Genomic DNA, 18,237 nt, shown 5'->3' with positions numbered 1-18,237 from the left:
TGCTCTGACAGATGCGCCTGGACGTGTGGTGCTTCTTTGGGAAGCTGGAGGGAGCTTTCCTGCCAGGGGGAGAACATGTTGGTTGTGGCCAAGACAGCTGTGGCCAGGTAGCACAGCTAAGCTGGGGGCAATGCAGTGCCCGTGTGGGGCACGTGTTCAAGCCCTGAGCTTCGGGGGACAAGGGGTCACAGACACATCAGACGGCACAGGCATCACATGCAGGGATGCCCAAGGCAGGGCAAGGCTGCTCATGGCTTTGGCTGCTCAGCCCCTCGTGGCTCCCCCACCACCTACGTGCCCACAGCTTGTCCTGCACCACAGAGTTCCCCAAAGCTTTTCCAACAGACAATGCTAAGCAGTGCTGCCATGTTTCTTCTTTCCTCTTCATCAGGAAGCGATAATGAAACTGAATCAACGACTGCCCCATCAGTGACTACAACCCCAAATAATCCAGGTAAGGAGCAATCTCTTCAGGCAGCCCCTTCTGGGCATAGATTGGGGGAACTGAATTGCAGGGAGCTCTGCAGTGCCCCCAGAGAGGGATGAGTGCCTGTGCCCAGGTTTCCCTGAGAGCCTCTCCCAGGGGAGACAAAGTTGCCCAAATCAAGGCTGTGAATATACAGGCTGCTGTTTTCCTGCTTGCTGCTTTTGCCTCCTGCACCAGGCCTGGCTGCAAGAGGATCCCTGCAAAGACATGCCCAAGAGCAGCCCCTGCCAGGGCCCTTCAGGGAGTTGTTCCCCTATAGGGAGTGGAGGGTGTGCAGGCTGTACGAGGCCAATGGCCCAACTTGAGCTGCTCTGACAGATGCTCCCAGACATGAGGTGCTTCCTTGGGAAGCTGGAGGGAGCTTTCCTGCCAGGGAGAACACGTGTGTGGTTGTGGCCAAGACAGCTGTGGCCACGGAGCACAGCTAAGCTGGGGGCAATGCAGTGCCCGTGTGGGGCACGTGTTCAAGCCCTGAGCTTTGGGGGACAAGGGGTCACAGACACATCAGACGGCACAGGCATCACATGCAGGGATGCCCAAGGCAGGGTAAGGCTGCTCAGGGTTTTGGCTGCTCAGCCCCTCATGGCTCCCCCACCACCTACATGCTCACAGCTTGTCCTGCACCACAGGGTTCCCCAAAGCTTTTCCAACAGACAATGCTAAGCAGTGCTACCATGCTTCTTCTTTTCTCTTCATCAGGAAGCGATAATGAAACTGAATCAACGACTGCCCCATCAGTGAATACAAGCCCAAATAATCCAGGTAAGGAGCAATCTCTTCAGGCAGCCTCCTCTGGGCACAGATTGGAGGAACTGAATTGCAGGGAGCTCTGCAGTGCCCCCAGAGAGGGATAAGTGCCTGTGCCCAGGTTTCCCTGAGAGCCTCTCCCAGGGGAGTCAAAGGTGCCCAGATCAAGGCTGTGAATACCCTCGACTCTCCCCCATTTCCCTGCTGCTCTTTGTCTCAAGGAGCAAGTGTTGGGGAAGATTTGAGAAGGCTACTCTTTTCCTGCTTGCTGCTTTTGCCTCCTGCACCAGGCCTGGCTGCAAGAGGATCCCTGCAAAGAAAGACACGCCCAGGGCAGCCCCTGCCAGGGCCCTGAAGGCTGTTGTGCCTGAGGTTGGTTGGAGCACAGGCAGGGAGGGAGCCGGGCTGCACAGCAGCAGGGGCTGGGCCAACGAACTGAGTTTGGGGACCAGGGAGCAGTCCCTCCCTGTCATCCTCCATCCTGGCCAAGCTGCCTGTCCCAGTGTGGACCTGGGAAGCCCCATCCAGGTGGGTCGAAGCTCCTGCTGGGGTCACACTGAGGAGGGGCAGCCTCCCCAGTCCCTCAGCTCTTCCTGCATGGGGGGCTTGGAGGATTGCATCCCTCCTGTCAGCTTCCTATTTTCCCATCACGATTGCCCAGCATCATCAATGACCTTGTGCCTCCAACTTTCAGAGGAATGTTCTTGAGGAATATTTTTCGTGAGAAAGCCTCTTTTGGAAGCAGAGGGTGTGCAGGCTGTACGAGCTTGATGGACCTGCTCGAGCTGCTCTGACAGATGCTCCCGGACAGGAGGTGCTTCCTTGGGAAGCTGGAGGGAGCTTTCCTGCCAGGGAGAACATGTGTGGTTGTGACCAAGACAGCTGTGGCCAGGTAGCACAGCTAAGCTGGGGGCAATGCAGTGCCCGTGTGGGGCACGTGTTCAAGCCCTGAGCTTTGGGGGACAAGGGGTCACAGACACATCAGACGCCACAGGCATCATATGCAGGGATGCCCATGGCAGGGCAAGGCTGCTCAGGGCTTTGGCTGCTCAGCTCCTCGTGGCTCCCCCTCCACCTACATGCTCACAGCTTGTCCTGCACCACAGAGTTCCCCAAAGCTTTTCCAACAGACAATGCTAAGCAGTGCTGCCATGTTTCTTCTTTTCTCTTCATCAGGAAGCGATAATGAAACTGAATCAACGACTGCCCCATCAGTGAATACAAGCCCAAATAATCCAGGTAAGGAGCAATCTCTTCAGGCAGCCCCTTCTGGGCACAGATTGGAGGAACTGAATTGCAGGGAGCTCTGCAGTGCCCCCAGAGAGGGATGAGTGCCTGTGCCCAGGTTTCCCTGAGATCCTCTCCCAGGGGAGACAAAGTTGCCCAGATCAAGGCTGTGAATATGCAGGCTGCTGTTTTCCTGCTTGCTGCTTTTGCCTCCTGCACCAGGCCTGGCTGCAAGAGGATCCCTGAAAGACATGCCCAGGGTAGCCCTTGCTGCTGCCCTCAAGGGAGTTGTGTCTGAGATTGGTTGAAGCACGAGGAGGGAGGGAGGTGGGCCACACAGCAGGACGGGGCTGTACTGAGGGACCGGGTTTAGGGACCAAGGAGTTTGCTCAGCGGTTGTCCTGCGTGCACAGTTTTCCAAGGCTTTTCCAACAGACAATGCTAAGCAGTGTTGCCATGTTTCTTCTTTTCTCTTCATCAGGAAGCGATAATGAAACTGTAACAACTCCTTCAGAACCAGTGATTACAACCCCAAAATCTCCAGGTACGGAGCAATCACTGCAGGCAGCCCCTTGTGGGATTCTATTGGAGTACCCAAGTACTTGGGAGCTCTGCAGTGCCCCCAGAGAGGGATAAGTGCCTGTGCCCAGGTTTCCCTGAGATCCTCTCCCAGGGGAGTCAAAGGTCTCCAGATCAAGGCTGTGAATATGCAGGCTGCTGTTTTCCTGCTTGCTGCCCTTGCCGCCTGCACCAGATATGGGTAGAAGAGGATCCCTGCAAAGACATGTCCAGGGAAGCCCCTGCCAGGGCCCTGCAGGTAGTTGTGCCTTAGATTGATTGGAGCTCAGGCAGGGAGGGAGTTGGGGCACACAGCAGCACAGGGCTGAGCCCAGGAGCCTTGTCTGGGGAACTGTACATCTTTCCTTCCCAGGTGTTCTCCATACTCCACCATCCCCCATCCTGCTAGGGCATTCCAGAGTAGATAATATGTCCCCATTTAATACTGTGTCTCCCCACCACTGTTCCCTGCTGGCTCTTGCTGCAAGTGGATTGTGTTTAGATGATTTCACAAGTGTTGTTTCTTTCTACTTGGGATCTCTTCCATCAGGAGAAAATATTGTCTTCAGTAGGGTCTCTGGAAACAATATCTGAAGATGAACCTTATAGGCGTTGTAGCTTCATTCAATGTTTTTCTTTTTGCATTTTGGAGGTTGAATAAGAATTACTATTTTTTTCCCCATTGCACAGAAAATGTCTTATCCACGAGAACATACCTATAGAGTTAAGTGAAAGATACCAGGCAGGGTAAAAAGCAGAATCTGTTGTCTTGGAAGAGAACTGTAATACCATCCTAAGTATAATTTATATTGAAATATGACTTTTAATTACTTCTTAACCATTTAAATTAGTGATAGATATAAAATATATACTCTAAAATCTTTACAGAAGGTACAATTACTCAGAGAAAACATACTATGATAATTAACTTTGGAGTCCTCATTTTAATAATCTGTCTGCAGTTATGGACCGTGCCATGACTCTGTGTCATAATAAGGCAAGTATGCACCAGTGCAGTATTAAAGACTCACAGGCTATTGTAGTCTGCCTTTTTCTAACAGTCACTGACTTTGACAAGCCTTGATATACTTTCTTTGTTTGATTTGGTTTTAGTTGTATTAAGAAGAGTTGTGAATGCTCAATATGACAGATAATGAAATTCAGCCATACCCCGAGTCCTCACTGTGATATCCTGCTGGATTGTATAGGGAAAACAGTTACTATATGGACATTAGGCAAGCAACATACAGCTGTGTGCTCTGTAATTGCGTCTATACTCTCTAAAACATACCTGGTAGATTCCTTTAGTAGAAGTACACATGAACTATTCAATATATGAAGTATTTTACATGTGAACTGGCTATTGCAATTTCATAGAAATACTAACATCAATGTCTTTCATTTTTGTATCAGAGAACTTCTGCAGTTCAGACCCTTGTGGAAGAAATTTTGCTAAATGTGTTTCTTTAAAAAGCAATTATACCTGCCAGTGTGACTATGGATTCTACTATAGCAAGGAGGATAAGAATTGTTACAAAGGTGAGTTTGCAGAAGGGCATCTGTGTTTTTAGTTGCCTGTTCAGGTGAATTTTTCTCCCCATATCCCTTGTTTTCATGTTATAACTGAAAACATAATTAATCTGGGAAAGTGACTGCTCAGCAATTCCTTGCTTTCCAGATAGCCACTGCTACAATGACCTAGATTGTTACCTCACAAAAGAGTGAGAGCCAAAGAGGTTAAGGTTCTAGGAAAAGGTGAGTTCTCTGTCAGGGGTGCTGGAGATTGAAATGAGTGAAAAGCAGGAAAAAATGCAAGTGTAAACCTGACATCAACATCAGTTGTGAGGATTTAAAAAGGTCCAAACTCATGAAGACCTCTGAACAACCAGATTGACTTCCTCAACACTCATCACAGTCCTGTTGAAGTGCTTCTCTGAGATGCTGCTGAAGGCCAAGTGTGTGAGCAAATAGGGCTTCTTATTTTAAGTGCCAGCAAGCAAGATTCTCCAATTTACTTGTGAGGCCTAAGAAGCACGTTGATACTGAATCACTTTCTCTGATATGGTGAACCATGTTAGCTGCTTAGTAGCTGCAGTTTTGGAGTCCTTAATATACATATTTTCTCATTAAATGTTGTAACACCTCACAGAGAGTCTTTTAGTTTTAGGCCATTCTGACAGTTTAATGTTATTCAGTTTCATAATCAGGACAATTTGGTTGAGCCCAGGATCCTGCCTTCTTCCCAGGTAGCCAGAGTAAATCCCCCATTGTGACTAAATTGATTGAGCAAACATTTGTTCCCTACTGATCCCTCCAGTATATGAAAAATAGCAATGGTTATCTTCTGCATTGTATTTCCCCATTACTGAAGGCTGGAGAACTCTAAGGTGAAACCTGACTTTCTTGAATGCTTTCTAACTTGTATTCTCTCTTCTCATTTCAGGGGATGTATACCCAGGGGTCATTAGTGTGAATCAATACTCCAATGATAGTGTTAAAACTGTGAATTCCACAGAATATGAAGAGGTGTTCAACGGTGTATCAGAATTTGTGAGTGACTATGTTGGTTTTTTCTCTATATTTCATGTTGTACTGGGTGTTATACAGAGAGAGAGGACACACATTGCCTTTAATGCGGAGCCCAGAAGAGTTTCACTTGAGAAAACTACTTCTTTCAAAGAACTCTTCATACTACTTTAGGCCTATTTGTAAAAGACTTGAATTTTGCCCTCAGGGAAGTACCTGATTAAAGTAATGTCTGCATTTTTAATACCACTTTGATTCTGGGGAGTTCTCACATAAATTGCTCTGCATCTTTCACCGGTCCCTCTCCAGAAACAATGGGGCTGAGTGAAGTTGTCCAGCCTACTGAGTTTCTGAACTCCACTGTTCACTGGAGACTCAACAATACTCAGTGGGTATAAGTAAAAATAAACAATTTTTTTTTTTGAGAAAATTATCATTTTCACACAGCACAAACTTTTCAGAATGGCTGTTCAGCTGTTTCTAAATACCTGAATAACAAGCCTCTTCCATAAGCCTACCAGTATTAGCATTTTAATGCTGTTAATTAAATGGATACTACACATTTTGAGTATTCTATGATTGTACATTAAATCTGGTAAATGATTTCCTGGAAAAATAAGATGAGCAGTTTAATTTATACTGCCATGTTGAAAAAAGTGGATTTGCTTATGTCTCTTTCTGGTAGTAAGGAAGAAGAGATATGCACCTCTACTAGACATCTGATCAAAAAATATTCACCAGATATTAATCAGAAATCATCAAAACTGATTATCAATTTCTGCCTGTTATTATATTGCTTCCTGTGAATGTTTTATCAGAAAGTGACCAAAAATTGTTCCTCCAGAATGTTTAAAAATATTTTCCTCAATTTTTTTGTCCAGCATTTGTTCATGGCATGGCAACAGAAGAGAATGATATGTAGGACTAGAATAGGCATAATGTAGTAACAGAATGCAGAAGTGAAAATAGAATAGAAAATTATTTTAATTTTATTGAAAAGGATAGTTTAGCTTTCATTTCAGTTGAATTAGACATCCTATCCTTTTCTCATGGTGTCTCTTGCTTGTGTGGCAGTTGAAGGCAGCTGCCACCACTAGTTGTTCCTTGCTTCACATGGGGTGAGGGAGAGCAGTGACTTTTCTACTGACTCCATTCCACTTCCAGTGCTTTCATCAGTGCTGTGCTTCTCCCCACAAGATCAACCCCTTATGATCCCATTTCACTGCATCTCAGGGACATGTGCCATCTGGAAGGATGCCTACTTCTCCCTCTTCTCTCTCGTAGATTGGTACTGCTTAGGAGACAGCCTCCTAAGCAGTGAGTTTGCAATAGAGTGTTTGTAGCTATCCAGACAGTCCAGTCCAGTCCAGCTATCCTAATGCACAGCCTGACATTCAGTCTCCATCCCTCCACTGCTCTCCCATACTCCCTGTCCTCCCATATTCTACAGCACCACCCCACTACTCCTCTTCTGCAACACCTTGCCAGTGTATGTAACTGACCAGCTTGCTTTATTTGTGCCTATAGCAGCATGTTCTGGATTAAAACTTTACAGCTGAAGCCTCAGTGGTTCATGTGATTTTGGTCTATGTTTCTGCTTGCCTTTAACCACAATTCATTTCTTTTTTTATAGTTTGAAAAGGCCTTCAAAAATTTATCGACCTATGTACAGACAGTCATCGTGGAAATTCAGTAAGTTTGCCAGTTTGTTTTTTGCACAGTACGTGTTTCCCACACACCCCATTTTAATCTGTTTCCCATGGAATACTCAGTTCAATAAGAGATATGGGATGAGTTCAGTTCAGAACACTTTCCCTTAAAGAAGGTCATTCTTTTCATATTTTCAAGGTTTCTGGAATGCTGGCCCCATTTTTCCCCCAAAATGTCTGTGAAATGGGCTGGCTGACAGGTCCACTGTGGATGTCCCACTTTTAGCACCATGTAGGATATAGCACTATGCTATAACTAGCAGTCCCCTGTAATATCTGACATATCTGAAATTGTAAGTTAACTCTGAGGTTCCTATGAACACTTGGAGATCCAGCTCGAACTCCCAATTAATTTAAAAAACACCCTTATTACAGAAGGCATACAAAATGCATCTCACTGTGCACTTGTTGGTCTCTCCTGATGGCAGGTTGAATTGAATGAGCTGTGGTGACTGTAGCTGTGGAAATAAGGTCCTTTGCTGGTCTAGGTGGACGCTGAGATATCTCTTCCCATCTCCATCTGTTAGAGCTCTGTTACTGTCCCCAGAGCTCTGCCAGCTTCTTTGTGAGTGGTTCCTAAGCCACATCAAGCAAAGCCTGGCATGGTAGCACACACAGCAGTGTAAGCTCTTTCAGTGAACCCCACGGACTAAGCAGTTAAGCAGAGTGTTGTTCCAGCAGAGTTGCGAGGGCAATAACTTCCAACAGAGCAGTTGTGACAAACACACAGGGCACAGTAACATCTCAAGGCACTACAGCAATCTGCCACTTAAAGATATTTGTGTGCATATCCCAGCAGCATGAAGTTTAACTGAAGAACAGGGTAGTCACTGTTGTTCTCCACCTCACCCCAGGGAGGTTGATGTCCAGCTGAATCCAGCCCAGCTAGTGTGCAGTTGGCATAGATACCTCTACATTGCAAACAGACCCTTCTGAATTCACTATGGTCATACCCTGAATTATCCTCACCATGCTTCAGGATGGGTTCTCCACATCATGCCTGGATGACACCACAGGCTGATGCAAGCATGTGAAAGTTAGGGCTTAACAGATAAGGTCCTCCACACTGCAGCTAACTTGAGGTTAGCTCAGTTAAAAATGTCAGCTGTGTGTCAACAGCACACGAAGGAGCAATGCTGTTAGCATTAAATCCAACAGCTACCTATTTGGATCTACTAGAAAGATGGCTGTTAATGCATTCCTAAGCTAGACAAACTCATTTGCAGGTGTCTTGGCAATTACCTATGCTATGGGAAGAAATAAGCTAGGGGAGAGAGGGAGATTTGGCAGAAAATTTCTCTTGTCTTTGCTATCCGTATGGATTATATGAGACTTTTAAATGGAACTATCTGTACTTTTCAGACCTTCAGAAAAATCCAGAACTGCTTCTCAAACGATTGTAACAGTGATGAACCTGTTTAAGGAGAACTCAAGTGTCACCAATGAATCAGTTTCTCTTGCAGTAGAACGAGCAATAAAAGAAAATTCGTCCTATGTCTCTTCTTACAAAGGTATGTAACTCCTTACTGTGGAAGTAAATAATCAGCAGAAACAGAGGTTCCTATCTCGAGACCTGATTGGAGGATTTCTGTGTGCATAAAAGGCCATCAAAGCATAAGCCTTGTTGATTTTAAGGAGCTTAATGTTCTATCTTGTATAATTTTGAAGATTCAACCATGCAGTGCTAGGCTTTTTTGTCTTATTAAGGCTTTCTACTTCCTAAGTAAAGAAGAGGAGGAAAATAATTACTCCTAAGTAAGCAATGGCATGGTGATTTTAACCTGCTGAGTGTTAAGTGGTGGGAAAAATCAGGATAAAATATATACAGACATATATTGTCCTTCTGAGAGTAAGTCAGTATTTTTCTGGAAAAACAGGATGAAACTCTCTTTAGACTTCTATAATTAGCTATGGTAACCGAAATGAGGCCTCACTGATTAGCTACAGAGCTAAGTGATTCATTCATCTAAACTAGTAAATTCTTGCTTTACTAAATTACTTGCAGAATGATTTCCTAAATAAACTATGGATTTTTTTCTCTGTCTCTCCTTTTTTTTTTTTTTTAATATGATCCTCTTTTGAAACCAGCTTTCTCACAAGGTATAGCTAATAATTAGAATTGTCTATTTAATGGCTTATAGCCTGAGCTTGGTCTCTGGAGGTGACCGTATCCACCTCAACCACGACATTTCTTGTGTGCTGTTCCTAAATGTGAGAGGGAAATAGAAAAAAACTGAGAGCTTGCAAAGCACCAGCACATCCCTCTAATGTGTGCCATGCACTGAGGTTTTTAAACCATTCCCACCACTGGGTCATACATCTAAAGAGCAATGTACTGGGCAAAAAGGATACTAACACTGCTCATGAAATGAGCTGCTTGCCCATAAATATTTATATCTATGTAGAGCTGTATGGGATCTGGGCCTCACAGTTCAGCTGTGGAAAAAACTAAGGGAATAGTGATGGTTTTTTTCTGTAGGGTTTTTTTCAAGGTGAGTCAGAAATCCAGTGTTCAGAATATGAACTTATGGGTAGAAATTCCCTTTTCATAGACTGGAAGCCAGGAAGGTTTGGAGGCAGTTGCAGGAGGCTGAGAAAAAGGAAGTCAGAATGTATGATGGAAACAGGACCTTAACTGGTAAAGAGCAAGGGAAAAGAAATGGCTGGTCCAAAAACCTGCAGTATTGATGTCCCAGGAAAAGAACTCAAAAATTTTTTTCTTTAGAATTACTAAATAATCGGTTTATGATTTACTGAGCAAGTGCACTGCTTTCTATGAAATATTATTAGTACTCAGGTTTGCTCCCTGTTTCTCTTTTAAAGAGGCAAGGAAATGTGATGTGTTTGAATGTGATACTCAAACCACAGTCTGTGTAGAAGACCTGTTTCCAGAATGCCAATGCAAAAGTGGTTTAGAAAAGACAGAATGGGATGATCGTTCTTGTTCAGGTAAGAACCTTGCTACTTTATCTATCCCTGAAAGTCTGACCTGCTTATTCCCTGTCTCAGTCCCTTGTTGAAAAAGGATGCTGTGCAATTGTGCTGACCTCTAAAAATCATGGAATGTGTGTCTTATTAAGAAAGCCATAGAAACACATTCTCGCATTTCACTTTGAACACATCCATAATTCCATTCCAGTAGAATAAACTACTAAAGCTTGACAAAATCATCACTGAAAGCAGTGAGTGGGCAATTCTTTAAATGCATTGTTAGACTCTTGGCAAGAACTGAAACCTAAACAGGTGAAGGATGGAACAAATTGAATCCTATATTCACAGCCTTCTCTGCTAGTACATATTTTGGGAATAAATTCTGCATGCTACTTGAAGGCAGCTATGGGAATGTTGACAGAACTAGAACCCTCAGGATGCACTACAATGACCTGTTCATTGTTCATAGTTCTAGGTTTGCATGACCTGGATTTAGACAGGTTTTTGTGGGAAGAATGATTTCTGTGACTTTTAGGAACTGTTAGTTGTTGGGTTTACTTTCTTTAGAGTTTTGAATGTTTTAATGGGTACTCTGTTTATATTTTTAGCTGTCCTGCAAAGCCCTGAGATGTACCTTATTTTCTTCTTATGGAAACTAAAATTTTTACACTACAGAAACTAAAAAAGCTCTAAGATATGAGATTTTAAGAAAAACAATAAATATTTCAAACACCTATGATAAAGTTATGAAAGATGGCTGCAATAAAGCCCAGTGAGATGTGATCCAGTGTAGGCCTTTGTGGCCCCTAACCTGTCTTAACCTGTCTAAATCTGATCCAGTTTTAGATCAGTTGCAATACAAATTATCTGCTGTCAGATCAAACTGCAGGTCATTGCTTGCCTATGTTAGATGCAGTCTAGATGGATTTCCTTTTTGATAAAGCTGAATGGTTTTAAACAAAGCCAGTTTACTTCTAATTTTGTACTTTTGTATTTCAGTTTCTGTTCTACATAGGCATAGTCCTAAAAAAGCCATTCTGGTGCTTTGAAGAATGAGAGAGTTGTATATGTTCTCAGTGCAATAAAAAAGGGGGGAGAGGGGCTACCTTTAACATTGATTTGGGGAGGGGCTATCTTCAATTAACTCATATTTTTTCCCCCTGAAAATACAGCTTGCAGTAAAAGCTGTTCTGCGGAAGCACACAAGTACTGCACAATAAAAGAAGGGATCCCAAAATGCACATGTATGACTAACTTTGAAGAGAAAGATGGAAAAGATGGAGAATGCGTACCGTGAGTATTCAGCCTTTTATTGCATTCCCATGTTCTAGGCAAAGATAGAGGAGAGGGACATCTGACACGGGGTCAGACGCAGTCTAGAGGAACAGGCTGCAGCTGTGTGAATCAGAGAGGTGCCTAAGGTGGTTCACTGGTGGACAAATTCCCATTGTGTCCCGAGTTATGGCATTTTTACTGCTTGGCATTAGTCTTTCGTGGTCACTCATAATACCTGAGAGGAAAGCCAAGGAGGCCCAGGGTCACCCATGAGTCAGCGAAGAGGATAAACTACTTCACTACATAAACACAAACTCAGAGTAAATGGACCGTGGGAACTGGTATGCTGAAGTGTTTAGTAAGCAACAGGCATTAGAGCAAGAGGCATCAAATCCCTGGAATGTTTCCATTGATTTCAGTGGGGACTGTTTCCTGATAACTTTCAGACCTATGTTATTTCATCTTGGTTTTCTCTCTGAGGGTATTTCTGTCAGCTCAGGATCAGAGCAGAACGATGGTGTTTTGCTGGTGAAGCTGAGTAAGTGACTGGTTGTGCTCTGCTCTGGTGAATAAGCAGGGGGACCTTACTCCCCATGTCCATTAATTCAGCTCTTTTTGTAGTTATTGTTGCTGCACACTGAACACTTCTTACCATAAAGTTGATATATTTCAAATACAAGAAACTAGTATGGGAGGAAGATATAGAGTGCCCAGTCCTTACAGACCTTATGTTGAGGCTTTTGATAAAGACAGTAGTTCAGAGGTGCAGAGCTTAGTTCTTTAGAAAAATTAGGTCTTTTTAACGTTTTTCAGACTAAGAACTTGAAACTTTGAGTGCCCAGATCACCAGTCATTCTGAAAATCTCAGATTGTTTTACTCTAATGAAAGTAAAGAATTCAATATTAAGAGGAAACCTGTAATGAACACACCTTGCAGTGAAATTACAGATAAAAGGGGGAAATATACTATTGTTTTGTGATCACAGAATTATAGAATGGTTTGGTTACAAAGGACTTTAAAAATCATCTGCTTAATGACATTATCTTTTCTTTCTTTCTTCTTTTCCTGTGTTCTCTCCTGTAGTTGTCAAGTGGGCTATTCCGGGGAGAACTGCACTGACAGTAAGTATAAGAATTTCCAATTTTTAATTATAATGCGGAAAAATACCTGGTAATGTTTAATCTGTCTGAAATTTAAAACATTACAAGTAGCAGCCTTTAGGCATGCCTTTGTTCTGCACTTACAGCAGGGAAACATTAGGGAAAAAAAGGAGTGAAATTTATCTTATGCCTTATATGCTTAGGGCATGGAAAGAGCCTGTTTGATACCTAACTACACATTTTAGCAGCAATACTAGCTTAAGAACCCCTGCACCCTCTTAGTTGTTCCTGTCCCTCAGCTATAACTATGTGTAAAACCATTCAGTGCATGGTATCAGGAACCTGAGCTGTGATCAAAATAGCATTCAGAAGAGATGGTCTGTAATGCAGATCCTTAATTTACATCTTCCTGTGCCCACAGACATTTGTAAGCACAAGGAGCCTGGGAATAAATGACATCTTCCATATTTTCCTTCCTTCCTTCCTTCCTTCCTTCCTCCTGCCTTCCTTCCTTCCTTCCTTCCGGACAGGTACAGAACTTGTTTTTCAATATTCACCATGAGTTTTCAATTGATCAATTGATAGTTTTTGTTTGCTGGGTTTTTTTCCGCAGACACTGAACTCATCCTTATAATAGTGGGTACAATTTTCGGAGCCATTATCCTGAGTTTAGTGATAGCAGTCTCTGTAATTTCAGCAAGGTAAGAGTATTTCTTATAATTGAAGCTGCATTGCTGCATGTTCATAGAGAACTAAGCAGAAATTTAGAAAGGAGCAGGGCTGTGGATGAGGTTGCAGGCCTAGTTGGGCAGACATGTTCATTTAAGCCATACAGTCATCAGAATTTGCTCTTAGCTATGTGCTCTTCCAAGAAGCATTTATTGTCTTGCTGTGAATTCAACTATGAAAGCTTCAGTCGAGTCTTCAAAATACACACCTGATCCATGAGTCATAATCCTGCCCTAGCCAGTATTGATATGGCATCTGGATAAGACTGAAGAAGGATGCTGATATCAGAAGACTGTGTGGCCCAAATTCAGACCCTCTGCAGCTTTCCCTGCTCACACTTCAGCTCAAGGCCTGGCATGGCCTTTTCAGCTCAATACAGATGTAATTTTCAGCCAAGCATCTCCTTAAAGCTTGCTATTCCTGGTGTACTGGCAAATGTCTGATTGCAGTTGCACCTCCTCACTTCTCTCCACACAATAAATAGTCAAGCAGCTCCTCTGCCTTTGCTCCCAGCACTGCCCAAGCAAAGATGCCTACGAGACCACCCGCAGCAGACATTGCTCGCCAGCAGGTGCACAAGCTGGTGTCAAGTGTATGTGTCCAGCTTTGGCTGCAGGCATGAGGGCACCTTTTCTTAACTGAGTCTAATGAATGCCTCATTTCTTCCTCTGGATAGTCAGTTAGAGCTAGTGGCGGTTGAAAGAAACTCCTTTACTCTAGAAACTAGCTGAAAGAGGCCAAAGTCCCCCTCTGTCTCTCCTGGCAGCTTTGCCTCACCTGTGAGAAAAACATCAAACTTTGTACTCTTATACGATAATAACAATTATAACAATGATAACAAGGGTTATGCAGTAGGCATGCTACAAAAATCAGTTGTGAGTTTCAGAACAGGACTGAGAAGTCAAAATAAGGTGGGAATGGACAACTCAATAAGTTTGACTGACTTAATAAGTAAGGCACACTAAATGGTCTTTTAAAACCTTCTTTGTTCTTTCATTTCCTCTGAAGAGCCAAACACAAACAAAATCCAGAGAAGAAGAGGCTGATAAAGTCAGGATATTCCGACACAGATATCTCTGATGATAGACCGACCATAACGTTCCCCAGAGTCCAGACCACTTCTGGCCATGCAAACCCAGGATATCAGCCAAACAACCCATATGAGATACCTTCCACAAATAAAGGTCATTTTTTGGAGAGGGATTATGATGATTTGGTAAGTGTTTCACATAGACCTGTGGGAATTGCATGGTGAAGGGTCTAGAGAGTAAGTCCTAGAGATGAGCATAGTATTGTGGGCTACAGACACTGATGGAACCTAAACTTCACTTTGTCCATCCTCCCTTGATCTAGAAGGCCACAGTGGTATAAAGGCATCCAAACAACTGTAGCGGCAGCTGAAAAACTTTGCCTTAATACAGAGATCAGCACTCAACTCATTAAGATCTCTCTAAAGTCCCAGTAGTCATCCTTGAGTCACAAGTGAAAAGCAATGGCCAAAGCAACAGCTTGGCTGCCCAGGGGTCTGCTGTGTCATAGAACATTTGACTGCACTGTCCAAACATTCCTCACCACAAGTGTGCCTGCAAGCATCACAGGCTGTTACCACCTGTGCTTCTTTTAAGCCAGTTGTGGAGTCAACAGGTGCTGCAGTGGCACTTCCCAGCTGCAGCATCACGCAAGATTTACAGACAGTTTAAGCTGGGACAGCTGCCCAGAGGGTCAGTGTCCTCCCACCTGCTCTGCTGCTGCTTTGTTCACAGCAAGAGCCTCTGCAGCTGCTGCAGCACTGCAAAGGGGCAAAGTGTGAAGTGCCATGAAGAAGCTTTTGCATTGCTATAGCCCAGAGGAGCCTGGTCAGTAGAGGTGTGTCATTAGCTGGAAGGCATGTTCTAAAAAAAATGCCTGTTTTATCCCTGAATTTTGCAAGGGAGCTGTAGAGGAAGCTGGGCCTTGAGAAGTGTATGCTATGATATGATTAATTTGCTGGGTTCAACATGCATCAAGTAAATAAGAAGCACATTGTATGTTCAAATCTTGTTGAAATGACATTTTTGCTCCACCTCTGTGGTGCAAGAAAATGTCCCTGTTAAGTGAAGAAATCTGTTTAATTGTAATACATTTACATGTTTTGCAGAATTGAGGTCTAAACCGTGACAGGAGCAACCCGGATATCTGATGTTTAAAAAAACCAACAGCTTTTAAAAAGCTGCCAATTAAGAGAAGAAAAACATCTAAGTTGTTAGTTGGTTGGTCAGATTTGCATGGATTTGGGCATTTCTAACTTTCCAAAGGTGTCTACTTCTCACTGATTCAAGTCTGCCTGTTTGGTTTTCCTTGAGGGTTGGTGAAGGGGCTCTCACATGCAGTGTGCTACATGTTGAACTCTTCTGAGAAAGGAACTTTCTGATCCAGAGCTACTTCTCATTTCTCTTCTCCTCTTGTCTAAATTCTCTGTAGTACGAACCATCACAGGAGCGTGGGGGCTTTAGGATGCAGAGCAGATACTAAGTGACAAGAGCAGTAGAAGGACCTACGACCACTGCAACACTGGGTCAGACCAAAGAGTTTCGCAGCCTCTCACCAATGCAGTTACTTCAGCAGAGGAGACAACAAAGTCCTTGACTCCAGATTCTCTCAAGATTTTCTAAAAGAAGACCCCCGCTTGAAAGAGATCATGGACAACTCTGAAATAAGGGGAAAATGTAGTAGGGGATAGGGAAAAGAAGAAGATATCTTTAAAAAAAACTAATGAGCTCCAATAAACATTAGACTTTTTTGAGAAGGCCAGTACACTGGCAAGAGAGCGAGTGTATACAAGATATCAGGATTTTAATCCTGCTGGTTTTCAGTTCTTCTGGAAGATGGTCCAAGCAGTATGTGTGATGCTGAAAAATGTCAACATCCAGAGCTTTACCTTTATTTGTGCTCACTCAATTTCAACTAAGGCTTTAGGCAGATCAAAACTGTTATTCATGAGATCCTGCCCTGTTTCACTTTACTATATCAGATACAGTCTTTTTTACCCTCCTCAACCCCCCATATTTCCTATCTGAAAGCATTTTGTTCAGATCTCTGCTGACATGTGTTGTGTAAGACAATGGCACTTGTCTGATGTTTTCCACAGCCTTCCTTCCCAATAAAATGGCAAGAAACAATATCTTCAAACAAACAACTTTGTTCTCCTCGCTGCCCAACTGCATTGATTTTATATTCTCAGTTCCTGTGGAAAGTGTTAGATTTTTTTTTTTCTCTTGCACTCTTTATATTTGAATGATCTTAAGGTTGGTGTTTGGGTTTTTTCCCCCCGATTTCTTACATATGGTCAGTAAATCTATCTGTAAAAGAATCCACATTTTACCGAGTGTGCATTATCTATTGGCTAGCATTAACATTTCCTTTATATATATATATAAAATATGTATAAGCACACATATGTACATATATTTATAGTTTACATTCATTTAAAACATCATTTAATTCTGTTATATTTTCTGTTTTGGATCTTATATATGCAGATTAACTTTTCCTATTAAACATTATTTTTTCTCAGTACCAAGACTTTCTTACGTTGCTCCCAGTGGTGTAAGTGGGTTTTTTATAACTCTGGAGACTATTTTATGTTGAAATTTGTGCTGAATTTAGACACAAGTGTGCACAGACTGGTTACATCAGCATCCAGCTTTTACTCAGTGGTTCTGATCAGTAATGTTATTAAATCTTAATGAAGGTAAAATGTTTATTGTTGTAAGACTGGCACCACTTTTCAGTGGTTGTTTTCAGTGGGAACTGGGTAGTTAATGCAGTGGATCTCCTTTGAAAATGCTGGACAAGCTGCTCTCTTTGATGGCAGCTGCTAATGGCACACAGCTGAAAAAAGAAGCATCTTTCAGCTTAAGTGACAAGTTTGGGGGTCAGTGGTTGAGAACACTGTATGTGGCTGTAAAGGTTACCAGGATGTCCATGCAGATGCATGTTTTCAGTGCTCTCCATGATCAAAACAAGCTCCTAATTTTTGCAGTTGAAAACTGAGAACTAAACAGTCCTGATCTTTTTCATGTGGCTTTTCTAGCAAAAGAAAGTAGACCCTGCTTTCCAGAAGTAGACTGGTGAGAAAAGGTGCCATTTTGTCTCTGTTGTTTTCCTGGGCTTTCACTATTTCTTTCTTCCCATTGACTCCTGTCCCCTCTGCTGCTGTCACCTGGCTGCACAGTGTCTGCCATTGGCAGGGTCTGTAGCTTCTGATGGCATTAGCCAATGCCCACCATCTGAGTGCATCTCAACATGCTTAAGGTAACCTTTACTCCATGTGAGCAGGGCTAGCTGGATTTGGCTAGTCGTGATACCTTATTCAAAAGAATGGTAGAGGTTTAGTCTTATTTTCTTGACTTTTCCTCTGAGACTACTCACCCGTGAGGAGCAAAGCAAGGCATGGTGGCTACACTTACCACAAGAGGCAGAGGCCCTATCCTTCCTCCAGCTAATAAAGCCCTGCAAGGGGGACTGGCTCCCTCCCCCAACAGTTTAATGCATGGCTAATGCCCCCTTCTTTTTCTTTGAGCCCTGTGTGTCTCCACCATAACCCAGGTGAAGAAGATTCTCCCAGCTTCTAACACTTCTGCTAAGTCCTCTCCTTTTCCCCTTTTTCTCTGATTTTTCAGCAGCAGGAAAAGGTTCTGCTGCCAGCAGCATTCCATTAACCTCATGCAAACTCCACTCCGGGGAGTTTGCACGGTGTGAGACACTGGAAAACGGGTGGGATGTAGACAGGAACTGGCAAAAAGTCATGAAGCTGAGTGTAGTTTTCTACTTCCTTCAGCTGGCTGCTTTTGCTGGAATACCCCCTCCTCCCCTTCTTTATATGGCAGAGTGAAACTTGGGGTTACGTGGAGTCAAATAAAGAGATTTCTCTATATCAAGAAATAGCAACCCACTGGACGGGTCATC

General features: G+C 43.3%; 1 protein-coding gene across 7 annotated transcripts in view; it reads left to right on the top strand.

Moving 5' to 3' along the window:
* Positions 1–16,448, top strand: part of MUC13 (mucin 13, cell surface associated) — a 30,749-nt gene extending 14,301 nt beyond the window's left edge. For 5 of the 7 annotated variants that reach the window (XM_064661448.1, XM_064661449.1, XM_064661454.1 and 2 more), the window contains 14 exons: positions 392–454; positions 1,187–1,249; positions 2,411–2,473; positions 2,943–3,005; positions 4,433–4,558; positions 5,463–5,569; positions 7,179–7,237; positions 8,617–8,765; positions 10,078–10,203; positions 11,358–11,478; positions 12,545–12,582; positions 13,175–13,262; positions 14,299–14,506; positions 15,751–16,448. In XM_064661448.1, coding sequence (XP_064517518.1) covers positions 392–454; positions 1,187–1,249; positions 2,411–2,473; positions 2,943–3,005; positions 4,433–4,558; positions 5,463–5,569; positions 7,179–7,237; positions 8,617–8,765; positions 10,078–10,203; positions 11,358–11,478; positions 12,545–12,582; positions 13,175–13,262; positions 14,299–14,506; positions 15,751–15,801 — 1,325 coding nt within the window. In that variant the 3' untranslated portion in view covers positions 15,802–16,448. The remainder of the gene's footprint in view (positions 1–391; positions 455–1,186; positions 1,250–2,410; positions 2,474–2,942; positions 3,006–4,432; positions 4,559–5,462; positions 5,570–7,178; positions 7,238–8,616; positions 8,766–10,077; positions 10,204–11,357; positions 11,479–12,544; positions 12,583–13,174; positions 13,263–14,298; positions 14,507–15,750) is intronic. The other 2 variants (XM_064661450.1, XM_064661452.1) reach the window with 2 other exon arrangements.
* The last annotated feature ends 1,789 nt before the right edge of the window (positions 16,449–18,237 follow it).

The sequence above is a fragment of the Pseudopipra pipra genome, chromosome 7, assembly GCF_036250125.1.
Source record: "Pseudopipra pipra isolate bDixPip1 chromosome 7, bDixPip1.hap1, whole genome shotgun sequence".
In the NCBI taxonomy this organism is placed as follows: domain Eukaryota; kingdom Metazoa; phylum Chordata; class Aves; order Passeriformes; family Pipridae; genus Pseudopipra; species Pseudopipra pipra.
The sequence above is the reverse complement of the archived record's forward strand: the minus strand, read 5'-3'. Positions and strand labels throughout refer to the sequence as shown.